Genomic DNA, 13,422 nt, shown 5'->3' with positions numbered 1-13,422 from the left:
TGTCACCTAACCGCTGGGTCTGATCTGAGTTCTGATCGGAGGTCGACTGGTTCTATCGCAGACCCTCTACTGGGATCACTGGCCACCCCCGCTCTGGCTCCACCAGCCCCTAAAATCCTACAAGACTTTCACAGACACGTCTGCTGACCTGATAACTGGGACTGAACACATCTGCTTACTACTTTGTGTTATGAGATTATTGTACGTCGTTAAAATTGGTCTTCCCTAGTGGCTCAGACAGTAAAGAATCCGCCCGCAATGCAGGAGATCCAGGTTCGATCCCTGGGTCAGGAAAATCTCCTGGAGGAGGGCACAGCAACCCACTCCAGTATTCTTGCCTGGAGAATCCTATATACAGAGGAGCCTGGCGGGCTGCAGTCCATGGTGTCACACAGAGTTGGACACGACTGAAGCGACTTAGCACACACAAACACGCATCCCTAAATTTGAGGATTTTATACTTAACAGTCAACGGAATGTACACTGATATGCCTTGTCTGATTTCAGTGATTTCACAGTGGCCACGTCTTTCCCTTTAGACCATAACTAGGCATGTATAAAAATAAATTTAAAGCCCTTCAACTTTGTTTGCCAAAGCCTCTGGTGAGTTTCCAGAAAACTGTCTCCTAAAATAGCTGCAATGGACATCTGAGCAGACATAAATATTTTACATCTAAGAACAAATTTTCTGAAGCATCTGAAAAAAAAAAAAAATCCCTTCCGGCTATAAACAGAATTGGGAATAACATTTTACGATTTTATTTAAGTCACATTTTCAAAAGAACTTATTATTCTTTCTTGAAGGTTCTATTTTTCATTTCCCGTCGCTCATGAAACAGTAAATTTCAGAAGTGGAAACTGGTCACCCAACTTGTCCTTTTATCTTCTTTAAAAGGAGTCAGTCAGTCAATTCAGTTGCTCAGTCATGTCTGACTCTGCAACCCCATGAACTGCAGCATGCCAAGCTTCCCTGTCCATCCCCAACTCCCCGAGCTTGCTCAAACTCATGCCCATTAAGCCCATGATGCCACCCAATCATCTCATCCTCTGCTGTCCCCTTCTCCTCCCACCTCAATCTTTTCCCACATCAGGGTCTTTTTCCAGTGAGTCAGCCCTGCCCCCACCATGGCAGTCATTCCAGGGAAGTCCTGAGTCCCGGCTAAGGAATCTGAGACTGTTACACTCAACGGTCTCCCCAAATCACAGACACACACTTGTTTAATGATGGCATAACCAACTTTAGCCAAGGCCAAGTGCCTAAATTAAACTGACAGTGGAGGAAAGTCACATATTTGCTAGCTGTTCCATATGACCACTGAAAGAGCCAATGAGATGAAAATTGAGCACTTTTTGAAATATCAAGCTTCTCTGCTCTGCAAAGAAGCGCTGCTTATTAGCACTGTATTGAGGAGGCCAGACTGCCTCCTGCCTCTGCCACTTACAAGCTGTAGAGCCTGGGGTAATAAATCAGCCTTCCCTACGGTTCCCTTCCTCGTAAAACAGCATTAGTAACAACGTCCTTCTCGGGCCTGATTTGAGGATAAGTGCCGTTTATTAAAATGGTGCACGCCATGTGGGTAGCGAGCCCTTGCGCGTCATCTCATCAGCCCACCTTCCAACTCAGCACAAGTCACCAACACCACCATCAACAACGTGTAGTTTAATATGCTATGAACCAAAACGTTTGACACTTTTAAAAAGTTTTTCACTGAATCACGAAGAAGACTTTTATACGACCATATATAGTAAACTATACTAATAAACTAATGAAACATAAAATTTGGTAAAATTATAATAAATATATAATTTCAATTATAAATAAAACATGCAAACACTAAAATACATTCTAAAATTTTAAACATATTAAAATTATAATAAAAGACTAAATATATTAATAAAAATATCAACTTCAGTGGCCAAAATTACAGATGTGTACGTGTGTGTGTTGAGTTGGGTCCGACTCTTTGTGACCCGATGGACTTTGGCAAACCAGGCTCCTCTGTCCATGGGACTCTGCAGGCAAGAATACTGGGGTGGGTTGCCTTTCCCTCCTCCAGGGGACCTTCCTGACCCAGGGACTGACCCGCATCTCTGCACTGCAGGCAGATTCTTAACCGCTGAGCCATCAGGGAAGCCCAAAATTAGAGGTAAGTCTCCTAAAGCCAGCCATGCTGTATGTTTCTTACACAAAGCGGTAATACGCAAACTCTAACTTACGTGACCTTCAACTTCTAGTTCACAATTAAGTGCTCCTGGTCACAGAATATGCAACTTACTTAAATACATTTCTTCTGAGACCCTGAGCAACCGCAAATAAGTTCTAGGACAAAGAACAGGAGAAACTGATTCTTTCGCCTCTTGTTAGGATAGTATAGTTTTGGCAGAGAGTTAACGTCACCATAGCTGAAAGATGAGTTTCAGGATAAAAATCTATTCCCCTTCTTACAGTCAGATTAATTAAATAAAAGGCCTTTTCATATCCCTAAGTAACGTGAGCCTAATGGCAACAGGAATACCTCTAAGTAAGGCTAAAAGAATGAAAGTGAAACTGTATGACAACTCCAAAAGTAAACTGCAAACAGTCTTTTCATATTCTTAACTAGTCGTCACTAACGGAGAAGGCAATGGCACCCCAATCCAGTACTCTTGCCTGGAAAATCCCATGGACGAAGGAGCCTGGTGGGCTGCAGTCCATAGGGTCGCTAAGAGTCGGGCCCGACTGAGCGACTTCACTTTCACTTTTCACTTTCGTGCATTGGAGAAGGAAATGGCAACCCACTCCAGTGTTCTTGCCTGGAGAATCCTCAGGGACGGGGGAGCCTGGTGGGCTGCCATCTATGGGGTCGCACAGAGTCGGACATGACTGAAGCGACTTGGCAGTAGTCAAAAAATGCCACAATAAAATAGGAAGACAAACAAAAAGCTGGGGTAACACTTCATAATCCTAAAAATGTTCCAGAAAGATCAAGGGAAAAAACTGTGCCCTAACACATATTTCAGAAGCATAACTAGGATCCAGGTTGGATGGGTGCTTTTAGAAACACATACACACAAACACACTGGAAGCGCACCGTGATTTAAAAAGGCACCGACCACACGCTCTTGTCAAGAGCCCCACTCAGCTTCCAGACACCCCATCCTTCCACGGGCCCTCTTTCTTTCCCGCCACTTTCTCTCCACCTATGTCTGAGTATGCCGGAAGCGTATTTCACAACAGGAAAGACAAGATGCTACCAAGTATTCCAGGGAACCCACCATTGAGGCCAAAAAAGGAGGCGCTAAGATCTGGGAGGCTTTTCCTAACAGACTCACCTACTCGCTGGAAACAACAACAGTAAGATGTCCCGGGGCCTCCCCGGCAGTGCGGTGGGCAGGAACCCGCCTGCCAATGAGGGGGACACGGCCTCGATCCCTGGTCTGGCAAGGGTCCGCGTGCTGCAGAGCAGCCAAGCCCGGGCGCCACGGCTCCTGGAGCCTCTGTGGGCCGGGTCCGCCCCCAGCGTCGTGGCCAGGAAAGCTGGCCTGGGGACTCGTGCGTGCTGATTTTCGCTCTCCAGGTGATTCCAACGTGCAGCCAGTCTGCCAGAGACTAGGCGCCACTGGCGGTCACAAGGACTGCGAGTTCTGTTTCAATCTACAATCTGGATCAGTGGAAGACATGCTTTTTGCTGGTGGACGGCTGGTGTGAGAAGTGAGTTTTAGACCTGACCGCATACGCACGCCTGCCTCCTGGGAGCTACAGGACCACTGCAGACCACTCCGGGTGCTTTCACGTGGTCCCGGACTGAGTCCGAAGGGCATCCTTCCCATTCCCTTGCGGGTGGTCACCTGGCGTCTGCCTGAATCTGCCTGCCCGTGACAAGTAGGTACGTATTTCACCTGCAGGGCCCCAGCGTCCCTGCTTAATCGTTCACTTATGGAGGATACAGGTATCAAAAAACAGCTATTAAATCTCCCTCGGACTCCAACTTCTCTTTGCCTCCTGAGACTGTTTCCAGACCCTCCCACTTCTGATTGCCTTCCTGAGTGAACGGTGCATCACTCCCCGCCTCCAGCCAGGGCCTCGAGAGCCCGGGTGGCACCACTTCCGATGCCGCAGAGACGGCACCGGGTAGTTAAGAGAACCTGTCCCCCACTCCCCACGCGGGCACAGTGACGACCACACTGTCCGTGTGTCTGGCCACATGACCTATTCTGGCCAGCGGCATGTGCTGCGCATCACATCCAGAATATAAGGGCATGTGATTCTCCAGGGTTCTCCCCCTCCCCTACTGCAGCGGCACCTATGCTGAGATGACGGGGATGAAAGAAACTGTCTTGATCACTGAGTCACCGAAGGACAGATGCCCCGGAAAACTGTTCCCACTGGTAACAACTGCACGGGCAAGAAATAAACCTTTACTTTTGTATAAATCAATGGGCTCCAGGGACTTTTCCTGCTCCCTAGGGTACACCACTGGTCCTCACAGTGTAGACTTAGGAGAAACGCAAAGTTTACCAGACTCCGTCCCTGCATCAGAAATTGTGCGGGTCTTGGGGCCCAGAACTGAGTGCTTATTAAAATCCCCCTCTCCCAGGGGGATTCAGAGGCACAATCAAGTTTCGAGAACCAGTAGCTAGATTACAATGCCACATCAAAGGGCATTTAACGGTGTCTCTGCAGCCACAGAGGACGCGTGGGCTTAAGACAGCCAGGCAAAGCTGGAATGTTTTTCATGTAAGATAACTGAACCCTATCTGCCCCACATCACATCCATGTGCTTGATTTTTTTAAAACCTAGAGGAAAAGTCTGTGTTTACTCATTCAGCTTTATCTTGTAAACTCCTTCCCAGCTTCTTTCCCTACAGTCAAAAGTCACTGGTAGAAACGCTGGGTAAAATCTGATCTGAAATGGCAGCTGTCTCTCCAGAGAGAAACGAAATCCTGAGTCAGCTATAAATTCAGCGTCGAACCTCAACCCTTCTGCGCAATCCTACATAGAACAGTCCTGGGATGGAGGCAGAGAGTCTCCATCTGTGCTGTTACCTAGCCACCTACCACCAAGTACCCTGTGAACAAAAGAAAATTAAGATTTACCTAGGGCCACCTACTGTTAGGAGTCACCACGTTCCCATTCCTGGTGCTCAGAACCAAGCTATTCAACAACGTGCTCTGAAACAGTCAGGCGCAGAAAGGCCAGAGAAAGGAGTCACACTCAAGTGCGCCAGCCCCCGGAACCCCAGGCTCCCCCTAATTTCTAGACATAGAACTGGACCATCCAAACCCCCAGAGAACCCCAGGAAGTCTCACAAGGTCCACTGTGATGGCATCCAAGTTCCACAGGTCAGTGACTGCAACTCTGCCTCAGGATCTAAGTGAAAACTCAGCAATGATCCCTCGATGGGCTGGGGCACCCGGCAGCAAATGGGAACATGGCTACAATGATCACAGATCACTGAGCAATTCTCAGATCTGAACAAGTACAGACAACTTTACTTTTTCATTTACCGTCAGGTTCCTGAAATTCTAGATTTATGAGATCTGTAAGAATGACCTCAGATACTATCTCACTGAGGGGATACTAATTTGAGGTCCCCAGGACACTCCTAGACCAAACAAGAAAGCATGTCCGGTGGTACATGAGCCCCAAACTGTACACAAAACTGCATATTGGTACACTTATCTGGGAAAAGCTCACCCCTTGAATGCGACTGCTGGATAAATAATACTGACAACAAGCCCATCTTTCTGATCTTTTTTATGTGAGAATAGTTTAAGCTCCTTGTTGATCAGGCTTAAAGCTCCTGTAAGTTATACAAGAAGGTGAAACGCTTGACAAGCGGCTAGATTTCGGGGGGACTGGAATGCAGGGAAGAAACCACAGCTGTAGACAGAAATTTGGATGACACACACACACACACACACAGACAGACACACACACACAGACACACAGACACAGACACAGACACACACACACAGACACACAGACACACAGACACACAGATATACGAGAAGTGAAGCTGTGTGGGTAACTGAAACTTCCCAGAGAGAGAGTTAAATGTCTCCAGGACAGAAATCCAGGAGAGAAATGTTCTCTGCTTGTCAGAACACCAAGGCGAGCGTATCATTGCACGCTTAGGGTAGATAGTGCTTTCCAGGAAGAACCGCCGATCTGGAGAGATACCGGCATGGCTAAGGGAGGTGAATGTGGAAGGGTGACCACCTGCTCGAGCAGAAGCCCCGGTGAGGTGGGTCTGGGGGGCCTAGCTGAGAGCAGGGGCGTGTGGAGGGGGTGGGCACGTGCAGGGCTCTCTGAAGGCAGGAGGGAGACGGGGGTTGCGGGAGACTTGAAGCTGGGGGGTGGGGGGTGGGGGGAGGAAAGACTGGGAACATTCGCAAGGACACCTGCAGGTGGAGTGTGGACAAAAGGTGGAGTCCCCGCATCTTCAAAGCGAACCCTGAAACCCTGTGAAGCCGAACATCCCCTCTGCGAGGGGCGGTGGTCCCGCAGCAAAGGTTCCCAGGTTACCTTCTCATCCCATCAGCTTCCTCCGAGCCTTCTCTTCATCTTACATTCTAGACACAGTAACCATCACATGTGCAGGATAGTTTAGAAAAAAAAGTTCTGCAATGTACCACATTGTTTACCGGAATCTCCAACGTGTAAGCAATGAAGGCTTTGGACCACCAGATAACGGTTACAGTCTGCTCTTCTCTTAACGCTCATTAAACCCAGCTTGGGTGCCAAGAAGACTTTTCGTAGAATCACCACATCGGGCTCTGAAAGAGCTACCGTTCATGCATTTATATAATTGCTTTATCAAGTACTGCTCCATAAGAACTACCCAGTATTTACCAGGAATATTCTAAGATGCTATGGCCCATTAGGGGCGTCTAAGGTTGAGACAAATAAGCCATGTGATACGAAAGCCATTCATCTTTTGTAAGTAACCAGTTTTTATATGAGGAGATACTGAATCAAGTGTAGTCAAACCACATAAAACCGCACCCATCCTTCTGCCATTTGTGATCGCTGTGATCAATGCTCAAGGGCACGTTTATGTGAACGTGAATTCGGGCTCACACGTGAATGGCAAGAAGGTCAAACGCGACAGCTTCATGAGCACCTCAAACAGCATAAATGAGATTACAAGGTAATGCTTTTAACTAACTTGTAAATGCTATACAAACGAACTTTTCAAGGATCTGGTATATACTAATTACAATCCTTATGCACTTTTTACACAGGTTCCCCAACAATAACTATGTGTTTCTTTTTAATATAACCATGGCTTTATTTGGCTTAAATTAAAGCAAAAGATGGCTGCTTGAAAAGTACAGCGTATCTGAACTCAAAGTGGGACGAGCCGGCATTAGGTGCCTCAGGATGTTAAACAAAAATACAGCACCTATGATGTATTCCCATCTAAAAAATTCACCCTGAATCTAATCCAACTCCTAGGAACTACAGGATAAAAAGAAAGAAATTTAACAATGTCAAAAGGGAGCAACTACCTGAACCCAGAAATGCGGGGGTATAATTTACAAGACGCATAACCCAATTTTTCCAACAAGTCAACACTAAACACTAAAATCCAACAGAAGAAAGACTGATAGAGATTAACAGAGATTTAAGTAACACAGCAACCAAATGACAAGCACACGCTCTAGATGTGAACTGGAACAAACCAACTTTGAGACAACCAGACAAGAATAACCTTGGTTGCTTTTATGAAGTCTAGTAATGGGCATTAAAAAAAATCCTTATCAGTGTAGAGATGCGAACTTCACTATTTTAAAAAGAAAAAAATACAGACACTGAGATTGTTTGGAGATTCTGAGTTACAGGAGCTTCTCCTAGACGGTTTAAAGATGAGGTCTTTCTTCTACCACCATATTCAGGAGAGAATCACAAAAGTCATACAAATGTTACTGATCATTTTCAAAACACCCCTGTTCTTTCTCTCCTCCTTTTTCCTTTATCTGCTGCAGAGCTCACCAGGAAATTCAAACGCGTCTGTCAGTTTGGTTCATCATGGTTCTCAGTTTCCACGGCTGCAAACACAAGAGTGGCAGATAACTCCCCGCTGGCCTTGGGCCCATCAGCAAAAATCACAGAAGGAGATTGGAAGGACTTGGAAAGCCCATTTTATAGACTAAGAAACTGAGGCTCAGAGACCATTGAGTGATTTTCGAGGTTACTCCCCTAATTCCCAGCAGAACCAAGCAAGCACCCGCGGCTTGGAACATCTTCCTTCCACCAACAGGGAGGCTTTCAGGGACCACTTACCTTCCCGTGCTCCTTCCTCACGTGGGAAATGTAAACGTCTCTCTGCGTGAACAACCGGCCACACTCCCAACACGTCCACCCGGGACTAGCCACTTTCTTGGGTTCCAGTGACTTTTTCACGGGTGATGGGGATTTCTTTTCCAACTTCTCTTTCCCGTTCAGGGATCGGGTGTCCTCTTTGTTTTGGTTTGCGGAATTTTGGGTTGTAGGCTTAATGCTCAAAGGCAAGTTTATACCCAAGTTGGGAGGCCCTTCGATACTTTTCAACGTTCCATGCATAGACTAGGTTATAAAAAGAGAAGAAAGATCTTTCACAAGCCACACCACTAAAAGAGAGCACACACAGACCATCTCACTACATTACAGACATTTCAATACGATTTCATATTCACTCAGAGATAGTTCTTAATACAGCAAGAAGAAAACCAAAGCAAAATACACACTTGGTGAAAAATGAAGGAGTACTTACCTTTTACAGCTGCTGTTAACTAATTAATGTGTTTCTAGTTTCAAACAATTATTAAAGGCTCGTTTCCTTGTGCCATTTAAAATTCGAAAAGAAAGACTTTGGTACTAAGGCCGAATCGTTCCTAGCGCAGCGTCGTCCCCCAGCGTGCCAGAGTGAGTCCTCTCTACCTGAGGCCACTTCTGAGGCAGAGCATTTTCCTTCCACGCCTACCCGGAAACGTTCAAGCAGGCGGCTATACTGGCAGGAGCTCAAGCCCCTTCGCTGGCCAACCAGAACAAACACCTGAGGCCGGTGTGTTAACAGCAAAGCTTCCCCACCCCGAACGCCTTTCACATTCAAGAAACACTTCTCAACAGTGTGGGTTTCTGCTGGGGAGAGTTTTGGTAGTTCTAATCTCGCTCCCATCCCAATCCATCCCTTTTTACCGACAGTATGCAGCACCCAGACTTGTGACCGATCCACAGCAGCTGCTCAAAAAGCCTGTCCACACTGCCCATTTAAGATTATTAACACAGGGGCCTCGACAGCCTCAACCTAAACTCCCAGGATTTCAGATTCCTCTGAGGTAAGACTAGCGCGATGTGATCCTAGAGAGCAGCTCACTTAGGCTTTTGAGTTCTAGAAGCCCAGAGTCCACAGAAATACAGGCAGCAAACAAGTCTGTGCCTCAGTGCACAGTTTATCTTTGGATGGGGCTTCTCTTCTCATCAGTGGCCCCTGAGCTCTCGCATCTTCAGGAGGACAAGCCCGCCTAGTGCCCTGGGTCCCAGAGACTCGCACCCCACAGACCTCAGCGCCCCAGTCCTTGGCGTCAGCAGAGGCCCCTGTGTTTAAATGGCCCTTTGCAAAACAGAAGCCAAGTTTTCATATTTTTAACCATTTAAAACCCAAAGAAAACCACCCCCGAATCTTCTGATAAAACTTTTGAAATAACTTTCTAGGCAAATACATTTCCACTAACTAAAAAGCTGAAGTGAGACTAAAGTGACACAGTATTCTAAAGGAGCTTTATTTCGCTCACAGAAACACCAAAAACGTGGCAGAGAGTTCTGCTGTGACCACACAGCCGTGGAACGTGTGCAACAATGAGAATTTCTGACTTGCTCGCTTTCACGTTTTAAGTAAAAAATAAGATTATTTATTAAAGACGAATGTCCTTTTTTAAATAAAGGAAATACAACTTAATTCTCCTGGAAATGATGATTCCTTAGCTCCTGTACCAATAAACAACCTGAATGCCTGTAACTTTAAAGGCAGGCGCTGGCATGGAGCACAGGGGTCCCACAGAGTGAATAAATCCATTGTGGCAGAACAAAGAAATGATACAAATTGGATTAAACGGGGCCAATGGAAATCTACCTCTAAATAACTATGTCTGTAGAAAAACACTGTTGCTGGTCTCCTTTCTCTTAATTCCTTCCACATGAAAACCTGACCAGCACAGACATCAGACAATGTAAATAAATTCACAAGCTTAGATACACAAATGTAAAAACAGGGCGCCCCTAAAACTTTGTTCTGACCCATCCCTGAACACACAGAGGCAGGACAGTGCTTTAGAATGCACAGAACACACTTGAAAAGAACGTGAGTGAGCGTCCCACTGCTTCTGTGCCATGGAGTCTCGTAAAGGTTGAAACGACTGAAAACCATTCTTTGCTCCTGGTGGGCACAGGTTTAATCCCGCTTCTTCAGTCTTTATTTTACGGAGCCCTGTATTCCTCCAGGTTCTCTATTAACACAGGAAGACCCTAACCATGCCACTTGCAGACGGAGCGATGAGTTCCAGAAGGCAGATAAAAGCCTCTTAAGAAGCACCTTTTCTTTCTCTTCTTTGCACCCCACCCACCCCTCCTATCGAACATTTAAAATATTTGAGTCTAATTCCCAAGTCCCTATATTTTTATTTAAGCAGCCTGTAGTTTCTTCTGATCATCCGTTAAATATTTATTGCCAAGGTGATTTCGTAATTTTAGGAAAAACCTTTAAAACCTCTTAAGAGGATTTTACTGTACTTAAAGTGACAATGACGAAACCCTTCTCCCACGCATTTTTATCCTCCCTAGTAACACCACGCCATCACTGCCTGGGCCTGGCTTCTGGCGAGTGGCCTCTCGGAGGCTTTGAGTCCATTTTAATAGGCAGTTACGCTCCACGAGCTCATATACATTCAACACAGGAACTTTCAAGGATTAACAGTACCTTCATTTAACTAACCGGAGGTCAGAATAATTTAGAGATCTGATTTGCTCTTTCAACTGACCTTTTCTGTGTAATACATTTAAGAGAAAAACTAAGAGGCTGGGTTCATGGTAATACTGCGTCTGTTGTTTCTCTTTTTAAAAAGGACGTCACTTTAATCTCTGAGAGCTGATGGATATTATCTCCTAATGACACAGGAATAAAATTGCTTAACCTTCTCCCAGTGGACAGCTAAGAGGCTGGACTAAGCTCTGTCCTTAGTGAGCTTAAAAGCCTATAGAGAGATTCAGGTGCCCCTTTGGGGAGAGAGTGGGTCATCCAAACTGGACACTTATTCACTTCACCCACTGAGCACCCATCAGGCGCCAAATACTGCACCGTATCCTGGACAGTGTCAGTTCACATGGAAACTTGATTAAAAAAAAAAAAGACCATGAGATTCAGGGGCGTTAACTATAATGCGAACAGAACTGCTTAACACATCGATATTTATATGAATTAACATAGCTCATCAGAGTCCCTGTCTATTTCTAAATCCTACCTAACACCAAGTTCTCAAAAAAGTAAACTTCACAGCCATCATCTTCATAGAAGAGGGAAAACAAAAAAGCCTAAAACTGTATTATTCTTGTACGGTCAGGGCATGCATTTGTTACTTGGCTTTGATTTTTTGTGATGTGCAGGCCAGGACTCGGGAATAAAAAGCATCTCTCAGTCAAGAGCCCTCGATGGCAGCACGCTGTAGACTGCTCTCTAGCAACGAGCAGTGTCCATCCCACTGTGAACTGCTCCCTAGCAACGAGCAGCGTCCATCCCTTCCCTCAACAGCACCGCTCGCGCTTCCCCGTAGCCTACGGCTCAGCCCTGACTAACGGCTGACGTCTGCATCTACAGCTCCCTCAAAGGACAGAGGAGAGGCCCGCACCTTGATGTGGTCCATCATGAGCTGCTTCTGTGCATATAAAAGGGAACAGTCTGGACACTTGAAGACAGACACCTTCTGGTTTTCGATGTGCTGGTCAAAGTGGCGATACAGCAGGGTCTGCAGGGTGAATACGGTGTCACACATGGAGCACTTATATATTATTCTGAAACAGAAGAAAGAGGTGCAGGGAGATGTCAGTCAGCCCTCATCTCTCAGGCCAAAGGCACCGCCACTTCACATCCAAGAATTCAGGAGGCGAATGCACACCAACACGGTGAAGAGAACAGAGCAGTTTAGCTTTGAGACAAATCTTCCAGAGCAACTGGCATCGCCCAGAGCAGCTCCACCTTAACATCTCAGGTACAGAGACACTCCGGCACGTCTTCACCTGTGAGCTACTTTAACAAGAGCAAGAGCGTCCTTTTGCTTTTTTTTGAAACAGTTTTGAAGATCAGACGAGGAGATGGTGGTGCCCTACCCTGAAAGGGGAACTGGCTGATGAACTGAGCAGGCCCAGCGTCTCGGGATGCCCGAACACGCTGTTACCCGTTGTGGGTTTTCTTCACAGTTAGTAGCAATTTTACATTTGAATCCCACTACTTCTTTGCCTTTCCTTAACACTGAAAGCCCTGCACCAGGAAACAATCATACATGAAAATACAGACCCATAAAAGAAAATCCACAAATCACACGTTGCTTCAATACTTGAATACCTACTGTCTCTACATGGTTTAAAATCATCACTGTCCGCTACAAACCATTTCCCTACCTAGTATGTGACTGCTAAGCAGCCTCCTTATGTGAATTCGGCGGCTCTGAACCTTCTGGACAGTCCCTTCACCCACTGACACTTTCCGTTGGCTCCTGAGCGGGGCGCGGGGTGGGGCGTGGGGTTGTCTGGGAGAATGCAAGGACCCAGACTCCTCACTCCCAGCCTTCACCTCCGGGGTTCACTGGGACACTCAGGGGGTCCCCATTTGCCAACACAGCCGTCCTGGCCCTGAGAGGAGGGCCTGGGGACGCCCGTGTCTCCTCTGAAGAGCCAGGAGCACCTGCACAGAGAACTCCAAAGAGCAGCAAGGGGAACGGCAGAGAGAGCCTGGCCCGAGTCGGGAGTGAGACGAGAAAGAACATCTGAGGCCTCCTCACCATTTCTGCAGGAAAGCGGAAAGGAGGGGAGCCCTCCCTGGGAACCACCTGTCTGTCCTCACAGGGCCTTTTAAGAGAGAGCGCTTCTCACGGACCTTCGGACCACACTTTGTATCTCTCTGCCCAAAACTACAGACGTTTCCCCTTTTTCCATATGAGTTTTATAAATGTAACAGGTGTGAACGGCATATGATTCTAGAAGATCCTGACATGTCAGCTACCCTGGCATAGAACACAAGCACCCTTGCCTGGGAGAAGGGGGTATTTTTTTTTAATATCAGACGTGGTTTACAGGACTTTATTGTTCGGCTCAAAGGTGGTACATTAACGTCTACCGGAGACGCACACTTCCCCACTGTCTGAAATAGCTGACAGCTGGAAAGAACCCGAACATCCAGTGTAAGTAG

General features: G+C 46.6%; 1 protein-coding gene across 10 annotated transcripts in view; it reads right to left on the bottom strand.

Moving 5' to 3' along the window:
- The window catches only part of ZNF532 (zinc finger protein 532), a 111,672-nt gene that overhangs the window by 25,410 nt on the left and 72,840 nt on the right, over positions 1 to 13,422 (bottom strand). For all 10 annotated transcript variants that reach the window (XR_001917161.1, XM_018039509.1, XM_018039510.1 and 7 more), the window contains 2 exons: positions 11,867 to 12,029; positions 8,271 to 8,552 (listed from right to left, as the gene is read on the bottom strand). Coding sequence is in view for 9 of the 10 variants with exons in the window: in XM_018039509.1 (XP_017894998.1) it covers positions 8,271 to 8,552; positions 11,867 to 12,029 (445 nt within the window). In the remaining variant the exon portion in view is untranslated. The remainder of the gene's footprint in view (positions 1 to 8,270; positions 8,553 to 11,866; positions 12,030 to 13,422) is intronic.

This window comes from Capra hircus, chromosome 24 (assembly GCF_001704415.2).
Source record: "Capra hircus breed San Clemente chromosome 24, ASM170441v1, whole genome shotgun sequence".
Taxonomy (NCBI): domain Eukaryota; kingdom Metazoa; phylum Chordata; class Mammalia; order Artiodactyla; family Bovidae; genus Capra; species Capra hircus.
This window is presented reverse-complemented; position numbering and strand designations above follow the sequence as displayed.